At 39.6% G+C, this 12,584-nt stretch overlaps 1 protein-coding gene across 1 annotated transcript in view; it reads left to right on the top strand.

The window, feature by feature from the left end:
- IL22RA2 (interleukin 22 receptor subunit alpha 2) overlaps positions 1-12,149 on the top strand; it is a 14,994-nt gene extending 2,845 nt beyond the window's left edge. The window contains exons 2-5 of the mRNA XM_024759156.1: positions 2,636-2,771; positions 5,142-5,320; positions 10,854-11,020; positions 12,000-12,149. Of these exons, the coding sequence (XP_024614924.1) occupies positions 2,636-2,771; positions 5,142-5,320; positions 10,854-11,020; positions 12,000-12,149 (632 nt within the window). The remainder of the gene's footprint in view (positions 1-2,635; positions 2,772-5,141; positions 5,321-10,853; positions 11,021-11,999) is intronic.
- The last annotated feature ends 435 nt before the right edge of the window (positions 12,150-12,584 follow it).

The raw sequence follows: 12,584 nt of genomic DNA on the forward strand, positions 1-12,584 counted from the left end.
TTTTTTTTTTTTTTTTTAACTTGCACAACGTTACATGTCAAATTTGTTCAATAAAAAAGTCGGCTAGGGGCTTCCCTGGTGGCGCAGTGGTTGAGAGTCCGCCTGCCGATGCAGGGGACACGGGTTCGTGCCCTGGTCCGGAAAGATCCCACTTGCCGCGGAGCGGCTGGGCCCGTGAGCCATGGCCGCTGAGCCTGTGCGTCCGGAGCCTGTGCTCCACAACGGGAGAGGCCACAACAGTGAGAGGCCCGCATACCACACACACAAAAAAAAGTCGGCTAGGACTCCTTAACAAAAAGGCAGATTAATAAAACAGTTTATTAATGCGTGCAGCGCACAACACCAGGGGGGATCCTGTATGAAGAGAAACTCAAAATGGCGGCTTAGAATTCCAGTTTCTGTAGCACCTTCAACTAAGCACGATACACCTGTAGGAACGTGACAGGACAGAGGAAAGCAGTTTTAGTCTTCCAAGGGAGGAAACTGTGGGAAAGTAAATACGTGGGAGAAAACTAATGGCGTAAGTTTCATTTGCAGATTCTTCTGGTGCCTTCTTTGGGCTGATAAGAATCTGCCTCCAGTAAAGTACCAGGAGACTTTATTGGGTTGGCCAAAAAGTTCGTTCGGGTCTTTCCATACGAGCCTACCAAAAACCCGAACGAAATTTTTGGCCAGCCTTATATATCCTGCCTTTAGGTGGCAAAAGGGGGAGGTCAAGAGAGCTTTTCCTGCTTCTTAATGGCCTTCAGCTCAAAATAATTTTATGTCAAAGAGACATATTTGGGGGTAATATATTCTGGTTTCCTTCAGACCCTAGAATAAAATTTTGTCAAAGGTCTCTTGCCTCCAGTGGACTGAATGTAGGTGAGATTGAGCTCTCATGTCGCATGAATTGACCAAGAAACACAAACTACACCAGTGCGAAATTATCCCCCTTCCTGTCGAGACTCTTCTCGGGAATGCTGGGTTCCATGGCAAGCCCTTGGGCAGTTTCCCTCCACAGCCCGGACCATTCCACCTGAGCAGTTATGCTCGGGCACTTGGAACCAGGATGCAGGCCGGTAAGAGCAACCACTCAGGAGTGGAACCCGCCTACATGCAATGAAGCCAGGTCAGCTGAGAGAGGTGGAGGACAATGAAGTAGGAAGAAGAGATGAAGCAAGAACCAGAGAAAGGAGGAATGAGTTCCAGGCTGAGGTCCTGGAGGCAGAATAGAATCCAGGCGAAAGCTTGCCTCAGAGGAGCAGTAAAAGAGGCCCGCATACCACACACACAAAAAAAAGTCGGCTAGGACTCCTTAACAAAAAGGCAGATTAATAAAACAGTTTATTAATGCGTGCAGCGCACAACACCAGGGGGGATCCTGTATGAAGAGAAACTCAAAATGGCGGCTTAGAATTCCAGTTTCTGTAGCACCTTCAACTAAGCACGATACACCTGTAGGAACGTGACAGGACAGAGGAAAGCAGTTTTAGTCTTCCAAGGGAGGAAACTGTGGGAAAGTAAATACGTGGGAGAAAACTAATGGCGTAAGTTTCATTTGCAGATTCTTCTGGTGCCTTCTTTGGGCTGATAAGAATCTGCCTCCAGTAAAGTACAAGGAGACTTTATTGGGTTGGCCAAAAAGTTCGTTCGGGTCTTGCCGTACGAGCCTACCAAAAACCCGAACGAAATTTTTGGCCAGCCTTATATATCCTGCCTTTAGGTGGCAAAAGGGGGAGGTCAAGAGAGCTTTTCCTGCATTTGCTGCTTCTTAATGGCCTTCAGCTCAAAATAATTTTTATGTCAAAGAGACATATTTGGGGGTAATATATTCTGGTTTCCTTCAGACCCTAGAATAAAATTTTGTCAAAGGTCTCTTGCCTCCAGTGGACTGAATGTAGGTGAGATTGAGCTCTCATGTCGCATGAATTGACCAAGAAACACAAACTACACCAGTGCGAAATTATCCCCCTTCCTGTCGAGACTCTTCTCGGGAATGCTGGGTTCCATGGCAAGCCCTTGGGCAGTTTCCCTCCACAGCCCGGACCATTCCACCTGAGCAGTTATGCTCGGGCACTTGGAACCAGGATGCAGGACGGTAAGAGCAACCACTCAGGAGTGGAACCCGCCTACATGCAATGAAGCCAGGTCAGCTGAGAGAGGTGGAGGACAATGAAGTAGGAAGAAGAGATGAAGCAAGAACCAGAGAAAGGAGGAATGAGTTCCAGGCTGAGGTCCTGGAGGCAGAATAGAATCCAGGCGAAAGCTTGCCTCAGAGGAGCAGTAATGCCGGGTCTCCTGGGAAGGTGGGCAAAGTGGCCTCCATCTCAGTCATTACATTCCATCACCACCAGGGCTGGAATTAAGGACAATACTATCTTTTCACTGCTGTTACTTCCTCTCCAGCTTAGGAGTGGGGTGGGAGTTTATCACGTATGTTTTTATAGTCTGGATCACAACTGTCCTGACACTTTAGCATGCATCAAAATCATCACATCAAAGATCAAAGATGTTGATTTCTGGGCTCCACTTCCACCATCTGCACCTGTAGCAACTATTTCAAGGAATCCTGACGCAGGTATTATTACATTGAAGATTATGGCTAATAACGATGGTGCTCATATCAGTGTTGCTCTGTTTCTTATTGTTTTAGAAACTCAGCCAGCCCACGAGTCTCTGAAACCTCAACGAGTACATTTTCAGTCCCAAAATTTCCACAACATTTTGCACTGGCAGCCTGGGCGGGCTTGTCCCGGCAACAGCAGTATCTATTTTGTGCAGTATAAAACGTAAGTAATCTGAGCTTCCTCCAGCTAGTAGAGATGGCCACTAAGATTCCATGTTCTAGAAGGCGATGGAGTGTTAGGCTCTGAACTTTTGTCAGTTTCAGAAGGGTTGAGAAGAAGCAGAGGTGGGGGCAGGAGTGTGTCTTCCCTGAAGGTGACACAAAATGCATGATGACGTGTAGTCTGTGACGGGAGATACTTCATCCCTCAGAGACCCAGCGCTGAGACTTCACAGGGTCAGCCTTTGGCTTCACAACAGAGACTCTCAATACACATTTGTCCACTGAATGTTAGAAGCGACTTGTTTAGCCCCTAATAGGTCGTCAATTAAATTGACGTTATTGATAGTTGAAAAAGAAGTTGTGGGACACATGGATGTGAGTGTGTAAACTACATTTTCAATTTGAAGGTCATTTCTTTAGAGTGGGTTTACTATTTAGAAAATTCTTTTCAAAAATGAACGCCTCCTGTAAGCATGAATGCAAATTGGAACACGCTGAGGCATGTTCCTCCTGTGTGATCTTCAGACAAATTCTAGTGGATCGTTGCCAAAATTCAGATATAATCCACTCCTTTCCTGGATTGAGGCCTGGAAACAGAAGCTCCTGATTTGCAAATGGCAGGTTTTCCCCTTCACACATCTCTGTTCAGGGGGCTGGGGGTGGGAGTATGCAGATAGGAGTTGAAGCTCTTCCTTCTCTTACATAGATTGAGATTTTGGCTGAACATGAGACAGGAGATATTATAGTTTAGCTTTTATGATTTTCTATTCAGAAATTCAGAAGATTAGATGTAGGTATGGACCAAAGTAGCAATTTTTGTGCCATAAATTCCTTCATGTCTCTCCAGCATGGGGTAGATCCAAAGTCAGATTTTTCCATTTATCAAGCTCTCACTAACTTCAAAGGACTATTTCCAGAAGTTTCTCAGTCTTTAACTGCTGCTTTTCTCAACATATTTTGTGTAGCAACTGTAAACTTCACAAATCTTTACAATAAAGATTCCTCCACTCCAAAAACAGATTTGTGCGTCGTTGGAAATGCTTCCCTGTAGGAAGTGGGGATTGGTGATCTTTTTATATTTCCCCTGTAGGCAGTATAAACATATCCAAAGTGGGCCTATTTACGGTTCAACATAAACAGTGGATTAGACGTTGTTTTTCCATGAAATTAATGAAGATTAAACGTTAGGGCCCCATGGAAAAATTTCATAGTTGTAATTCTTTTTCCTAAATAGAGCTCTTAAATTTGTATAAATTTCAGAATACCTGGATCCATTCCTACCTATGTGATATTTTCAATATCACAATGCAGATTTATATTTTCAAAATCTTTCGTTTTGGGTCTATCCAGTTCTCATGGGTCTACTGACAGTTTTTGTCCCATTTAGGATAGGACAAAAAATGAAGTATTACACTAAAAAAGAAGCCAGTCATTAGAGCTAAATTCAGCTAGCAAAGGCAATGTCTAATAAGAGTTAGAAAACATTAAACTGTGCTTAATATATGTTGTTGGTTCTGCTCTTATGGTGTCTTCTGATATAATGAAACTGCTGTCAGCATATAGTTTACAGAGTACAGACATCAGCAATGCTCTTCATTATATGGCTAAAAAGTTATATTTCAAGTCCTTCAACAAATATTTTGGAAGCTTTCTCCCCAGCCTCTAATTCCTGCTCTGTTCCCACCATCATCTTATTGCATTTTCTTTGATTTGTGACTGGTAAGGAAGGGAAGCATTAATCCTCCCTTTTGCTGTTACACCATCCCACAGTCTTAGGCTGAATGAACGTATCTGGCGCTTTGCCTCATTACCTTTTCTTCCTGGGTTCTCCCCATTCTCTCCCAGCCTCTGATTACAAAACCCCTTAAAGAGCCCTTCCTACAACCTTGTTCAGTTGTCAAATAAGAGATTGATGCTATGTGTTGGGTAAGTGTCACCTGAGATGAAAAGTGATAGCAACTTCTCAGAATCAGCCACGTCACTCAACAGCAAGCTGATAAGAAGTGAGGAAAACCACAAAGTGTTGAAACCTCAGGAGCCTGAAGGACATGGAGAGCTCGTAGTCAAAAATGGAAGTTGGTTCAGACCCCAGAAGAAAAACTTCACTAAGTACTAAAACTCCAAAAACCCTCATGCTAGTGTTACAGAAGGTATCAAGCTTGAGTTTATATTTCAACGAGATAGCACTTTGATAGCACTTTAATTAATTTAAAACTTTTAAAGATACTTAAGAACAGCTGTCAGCTTTCACAGTGGCGCTGATATTGGAGGACAAATTTCAGCCAGTCTGAAAACTGAATAGACTGAAAAAAACTGAAGACTCCTTCAATGGAATAAAGGAATGCAGATTTTTGTCTTTTCCCTTCTATAGGTATGGACAGAGACAATGGAAAAATAAAGAGGACTGCTGGGGAATTCGAGAGTTCTTCTGTGACCTTACCAATGAAACGTCAGACATATGGGAACCTTACTACGGGAGAGTGAGGACAACCCTGGCTGGGGTCCACTCAGGCTGGACCATGACACAGCGGTTCTTTCCCTGGTGGGAAAGTGAGTTCCATGGAGTTTCTTTGCATTTGCTTTTCCTGCCCTTGAATAGCCCTCATGGAGCATGGTTAGCTAGCTACCAGGCCCTGTGCTTTGGTGAGGTCCACACCATCGTCTCACTTGATGTCATTCTCAGAACAGCTCTAGCAGATGGCTTTTACTATTCTCGTTTACAGCCCAGGAAGTCAGGGCACAGAAACTTTAGTAGTAGCCCAGGTCTCAGAATTCAAATTTGGCTGCCTCTGATTCAGAGCTGACATTCTATCCCACTGCCAGGATGTTGCCTGCTAGAAAAAAGAAGTATTTTTAGATGGCAGAAAAGGAGCCATATGGGGTTATTCCTAAGCATGACGGTGAAGTTCTTGAAAATACACATTAGAAAAATTTTCTATTGAGGAAATTAAGACTTTTAGTCACCTGTCCAAAAGAGGAGACAAAAAGTGCTCTCTTGTATCCATTTCTCAATGATGTATATTCTTCTAATTTAGTCATAATGTCAGAATAATATACTATAATCTATGATGTAAATTATAAATGGAGCCATTGCCAGCAGACCTTATACAAGGGGCTTCCCTGGTGACGCAGTGGTTGGGAGTCCACCTGCCGATGCAGGGGACACGGGTTCGTGCCCCGGTCTGGGAAGATCCCACATGCCACGGAGCGGCTGGGCCCGTGAGCCATGGCTGCTGAGCCTGCGCACCCGGAGCCTGTGCTCCACAACGGGAGAGGCCGCAACAGTGAGAGGCCTGTGTACCACAAAAAAAAAAAAAAAAGACAAAAGGTATGAGAAAAAAGGTTTAATGTGTATGTACAAAGATATGCATAACAAGACAGAAAATATGGGTATTTACTAGTCCTCACAGTGGCAACTAGTCATGAAGCTGTAGTTAATATTTATAACTGCTTTTCTCATGATTTAACTCAACGTTCTCTTTCTTTTCAGCCAGCATCTCAACTTTCCATTTTTGAGGAGTTTGAGTCCTTTTGATCTTTTTCATATTAGCTTAACATAGTCTTAAATTAATTTTTATCACTGAATATAGGAGTTCTAAGAGACACCTCCAAGGATACCAAGAATACTTGACCCCGCTGTATATATAATTCTATTTCCCTTTGATAATTGGAACTAGTCACCCTAGACAACAGAAGTACCGCATTTCCTCCTTGTTGGTTAAATGGCATAAAGAGATCCCAACCTTCAGAAGGCAGCCTCAACTTCCAATTCTTTGAAAATATTGTTGTTATAACCCAGAAGAATTAAGGATCAAATGTATGGGCATTGCCTCCACCTAGATTTATTAAACAGCTTTACTGAGATAAAATTCACATCCCTTATGATTACTCATATAATGTGTACAATTCAATAATTTTTTACTCTATTCACAGATAAGTACAACCATCACCCATAGTCAATTTTAGAACATTTTCATCACCACAAAAAGGAAACTCCATACTCTTTGGCTATCACCCTCCTATTCTCTCCCTCCTTTAGCCTCTCAGCCCTAGGTGACCACTAATCTACTTTCTGTCTCTAAAGAGTTCCCTCACCTTGATATTTCATATGAATAGAATCATATAATATGTGATGTTTTGTGACTGGCTCCTTTCATTTAGCATAATGTTTTCAAGGTTTGTCCATTTTGTAGCATGTATCAGTGCTTCGTTCCTTCTTGTGGCTGAATAATATTGCAGTACACGGATATACTGCATTTTGTTTATCCATTCCTCAGTTGATGGATATTTGAGTTGTTTCCACATTTTAGCTCCTATGAATAGAGCCCCTATAAGTGTTCATGTACCAGTTTTTGTGTAGACATGTTTTTATTTCTCTTGGGTATATACCTAGGAGTGGAATCACTTGGTCACCCTGTAACTGTATGTTTAATCATTTGAGAAACTACCAGACTGTTTTCCAAAGCAGCTGCACCATTTTCCATTCCCATCAGCAGTGTATGAGGGTTCCTATTTCCCCACATCCTTAGCACCACTATGTCACCTTTTGATTATAACAATCCTAGTGCATGTGAAATGGTATCTCATGTGATTTTGCTTTGCATTTCCCTGATGATTAGTGATGTTGAGCATCTTTTCATGTGCTTATTGGCCATTTGCATATCTCCCTTGGAAAATTGTCCGTTCAGATACTTTGCCCATTTTTAAATTGAATGATTTGTCTTTTAATTACTGAGTTTTAAGTTTTTTGTATATTATGGACACCATTACCTTATCAGATATATGATTTTCAAATATTTTCTCCCATTCTGTGATTTGTCTTTTAACTTTCTCGGTGGTGTCATTTGAAGCCCCAAAGTATTTAACTTTGGTGAAGTCCAATCTACCTATTTTTTCTCTTGCTACTCATGCTTTTGGGGTCATATCTAAGAATTCTTTGCCAAACCCAAGGCTATGAAGATTTATCCTAAGCTTTCTTCTATGAGTTTTATAGTTTTGGCTCTTACATTTAAATCTTTGATCAATTTTGAGTTCATTTTTATATATGATGTGAGGTAAGGGTCCAACTTCATTCTTTTGTATATGGCTATACATATGTCCCAGCATCATTTGTTGAAAAGGTATTCTCTACCCATTGAATGATCTTGGCACCCTGTTGAAAATGCAAGCCATAGAGAGAAAATATTCACAGTGCATGTTTGGGACAAAGGACTATGTCCAGAATGTATAAAGAACTTTTACAAATCAATAATAAAAAGACAAGACAACTAATTTAAAAAATGGGCAAAGACTTGAACAGGCTTTTCACAAAAGGGAATATTCAAGTGGCCAATGAACATATGAAATTCCATTAGTCATCAGGGAAATGCAACTTAAAAACACAATAAATTGGTACTATACACTTACCAGAATGGCCAAAATTAAATTTTTTAAAAATAATAATGCCAAGTATTAGAGGGAATGTGAAAAAAATGGGAACTTTCATACACTGCTGAAGGGAATATAAATTGGTGTATCTACTGTGGGGAAATGGCAGAATTTACAAAAGCTAAACATATATAAACTCTATCACCCAGAAATTCCACTCTTAGTTATATTCCCAACAAAATGAATGTTTCTCAAGTGACATATACAAGAATGTTCCTGCTACTTTACTCAGAATATCCAAAAACTAGAAACAACCTAAAAGTCTGTGAATAACACAATGGATGAATTGTGTTATTCATACAATTAAATACCACACAGCAATCAAAAGAAAAAACTCTCTTTTTAAAACGTTTTTATAGCATTCTTTATATATATATATATATATATATATTTATTTATTTATTTATTTTATTACTTATTTTTGGCTGCACTGGGTCTTCTTTGCTGTGCACGGGCTTTCTCCAGTTGCGACGAGTGGGACTACTCTTCATTGTGGTGTGCGGGCTTCTCATTGTGGTGGCTTCTCTTGTTGAGGAGCACAGGCTCTAGGTGCACAGGCTTCAGTAGTTGTGGCACGCAGGCTCAGTAGTTGTGGCTCACGGGCTCTAGAGCACAGGCTCCTTAGTTGTGGCGCATGGGCTTAGTTGCTCCGCGTCATGTGGGATCTTCCCGGGCCAGGGCTCGAACCTGTGTCTCCTGCATTGGCAGGCGGATTCTTAACCACTGAGCCACCAGGGAAGCCCCGAAAGAACAAACTCCTGATACATGCAACATGGATAGATGTATAGACTTTAGATTGCCAGGGCTACCATAGCAAAATACGACAGACTTGGTGGCTTAAACAACAGAAATTTATTTTCCTACACTTCTGGAGACTGGAAGTCCAAGATCAAGGTGTCCACAGGTTTGGTTTCTTCTGAAGCCATTCTCCTTGGCCACTTTCTTGCTGTGTCCTTCCATGGTCATCCCTCTGTGCTCAATTGTATGTGTCCTCTTATAAGGACACCAGTCATATTGGATTAGGGACCATCCATACCACACATATGACTTCATTTTTTAAAAAGCCATATGCTTTTTTTAAAAAGACCCTATCTCCAAATGCAGTCATATTCTGAGGTACTGGGTGTTAGGACTTCATCCTATGAATTTGACGGGAGGCACAATTCAGCCCATAATTATATATATACAAATAAAAGTGAAAGAGTGAAACAAGGCAGACACACAAAAAAGTGTATATTGTATGATTCCAAAAATGAATGTACATGGCGATAAAAGTTAGGAAAATTGTGGTTATCCTCTGGGGTTAAGTAATTGGAGGAAAGGTGAAGGAGGTTTCTGGGGTGTTGGTGATGTCCTGTTGTTTGTTCTGGATGGTAGCTATACAGGAGTGTTTATTTGTAAAGATTTGTTGAGCCATATCCTCACAAGTTATTTGTCTGTATCTATCTTATAAGTTGATAAAAAGTGTATTTAAAGATTTTAAATTCTAACTAAACAACAAAAAAGAAAGCATCAACTTTCAACATGTGTTCACAATAAAAACACAAGGAAGCAGATCAACACAAGCAAGGTTGGAAGAAACAAGTACTGGCTGGACCAGTGCTTCAAGGTTTTGTAATATTGGAAGCAGATAATAAATTAAATAACTTAAAAAAATAACAGAGGGAATAAAAACATAATCAAAGGACAAAATATTACTCAGACCAAATAGATTGAAAAAGACCCAAATAGAGCTCATAGAAATGAAAAAAATATAATCATTGAAATTCAAAAAGTTGATTTGGGGGGTTAAAGATCAGTTTAGACATGACAAAGTAGTAAACTGATGGACTGGAAGACAGCTCTGAAGAAACCCTTCAGAATACTCCACTGAGAAAAAAAAGATGGAAAAAGAAAATGACATATGGAAAATCGAATGAGAAATGCTAACAGATGTTGAACTGAAATTCTAGAATAAAAGCATGTATGTCTCTGTCTCTATCTATCTCTAAGTTGATTGATCATGGCTAGTTTTCAAGAATTATAAAAGATATGTACCTACAAACTAAAAATACATAATGAATGCCGAACAAGAAAACAAAACCCATTAACGAATTAAATCATTTAGAATTACCATAGTTAATCTGGGGCAAATTAAAGTGACTATTAATTTATTTAGTTTTCTTTCCTAGTTAGCGATCATCTGATTATTGATACCAAATGCAAGAAACAAAAATTCTCTCTTGATCCTTCTCCTGCTATTCCATAGTATATAACATAATTCTGTTGAAATAATTTTATAGCAACAAGTCTTCAAATGATTTTCAAGCTGCTTTGAAATTTTACATCTTTAAGGACCTACAAAATATTTGCCTTACACTAAGATCTTCACCCAAATAACTTTTTATACTTCGTTTTCCAAAACAATCACTGCAGGCTGTGGAAATGATTGATAAAAGTCCTCTTAAAGCTGATTCAGAATATATGTCTTTGCAAATAAAGAATCATCTGCAAAGAAACTTCTCAGATATTTATATTTTAGGTGTTAGCAGTATCTCTTCATAATGATTTTTGCCAGATCCTTGAGCTTAATAATGATTTGTTATTATGCATAATGTGTCCATATGAAATATTACATTTTTGGGTGATATTGTCAAATTTTCCTATTTTTCCTCAGCAAAAATAGATCCTCCATTCATGAATATAACCCAAGTTAATGGATCTTTGTTGGTGAATCTCCATGCTCCCAACTTACCATACAGGGACCAAAAAAGAAAAAATGTATCAATGGAATACTACGGGCTAGTATACCGAGTCTTTGTAATTAACAATTCACTGGAAAAGGTAAGTTCAGATGAATAGATTAGTTTGGTTTTTTTTTTTTTTGTTTAAGCAACATTTTAGCCATAAAATAGGTCCTGTCTTTTGCTACTCTATCCCCTCTTATTTTTCCTTATCGTTTTTTAGTTCCTTCTCACTTTCACCCTCATTGATAAGCAATTAGTGGTTATCATCGCTATCAGAATTGTGTGTACGTGTGTTTGCACCTTTCCCGTCATTCAGCTGGTTTCCTTTTGATTTTCCCTGCATATCTAAAGATTGGTATTAACACTATTTAATTCCACTTGATTGTCACAAATATTCATTTTTATGGACTTTACACACCTTATTTTAAAGTGGCTTTTGGATCAGAGCATTATATATTAGTGCCAGTTTTGCTCTGATATTATAATCCTCCATTGGTGACTTTATTTTGGTTTGGTGAATGTTCCTTTGTTTTGGTGTCCATCTAAGACAGGGTTCCTTTGGCTGTAGAAAACAGAAACCCATTCAAACTGGTTCAAATAGAAAAGTGGAGGGGAGAGGAGGATTTTTACTTGGAGGTAATGATCAATCTTACAACAGCCAGAAGCAAGAAATAAAGAGCTGCCAGGCTTTGCAGTCACTGGGAAGGAGAAATGGAGAAGCAAGGTGTAAAGAATCTCACTCTGTTTCTCTGTGGTCACATGCCACATGTCTACAACTGTCCCCAAATCTACTCCATTCTCCTCACTGCACAGTTCAAATTCTTAAAAAAGAGACTCTGACCACTGGGTCAATCAATCAGCAACACTAGGGAGAAGTCATGTGGTTCCTCCACAGCCATGTGACCTGTCCCTTTCTCAGTCTGTGAGCTAGGACTCTGGAGAAGGAGGATGTGTCTTGGAAGAAACCCTACAACCCATCTAAACTGGTCATGAACAACTTAGTTTTATCAAAAATAGAGCAAGTCAATGACTTACTGGAAACCATTTATCATCTCATTTTTCCCCCTTGTGTGTAGGAGCAAAAGGTATATGAAGGAGCTCACAGAGTTGTTGAAATTGAAGCTCTAACACCTCACACTGGTTACTGTATAGTGGCTGAAATGTATCAGCCCACATTAGACAGAAGAAGTCAGAGAAGCCAAGAGATATGTGTGGAAAGTCCTTGAAGTGCTCTGCAGAGTGGCAATCCAAACTTCTGAGAATAGGTCAGCTCGTTTTGAAGAATCTCATTGAAAGTTGTTTATATATATATATTTTTTTTCTGAAATATAGTTGATTTACAATGTTGTGCTAGTTAGTTTTTATATATTCTAAATGCAATGTTCACCGCTATACTTCATAGACCTCTTTGTTTAATCATTCTTTCTTCCTTTATATTTTATCTGTAAACTAAATTTAAGCAGTTCCCCTCCGCAAAAAAAAAAGAAAAACATTAGAATTTAAAGAAGAGGCAGAAAACAAAGGGCTCTGTGAAATACAGAACTTTATTTCTGACAGTAACATCTCTAACATAATCTCCATTCTTCTAAGTCAGCTAAGTAAAAATTAAAGAACCAAGGAGCAGTAGGCATGTTTTTAAATGTTGAATGAATTTTTAAAAA

Source organism: Neophocaena asiaeorientalis, unplaced genomic scaffold (assembly GCF_003031525.2).
Source record: "Neophocaena asiaeorientalis asiaeorientalis breed wild unplaced genomic scaffold, Neophocaena_asiaeorientalis_V1.1 scaffold5, whole genome shotgun sequence".
Taxonomy (NCBI): Eukaryota; Metazoa; Chordata; class Mammalia; order Artiodactyla; family Phocoenidae; genus Neophocaena; species Neophocaena asiaeorientalis.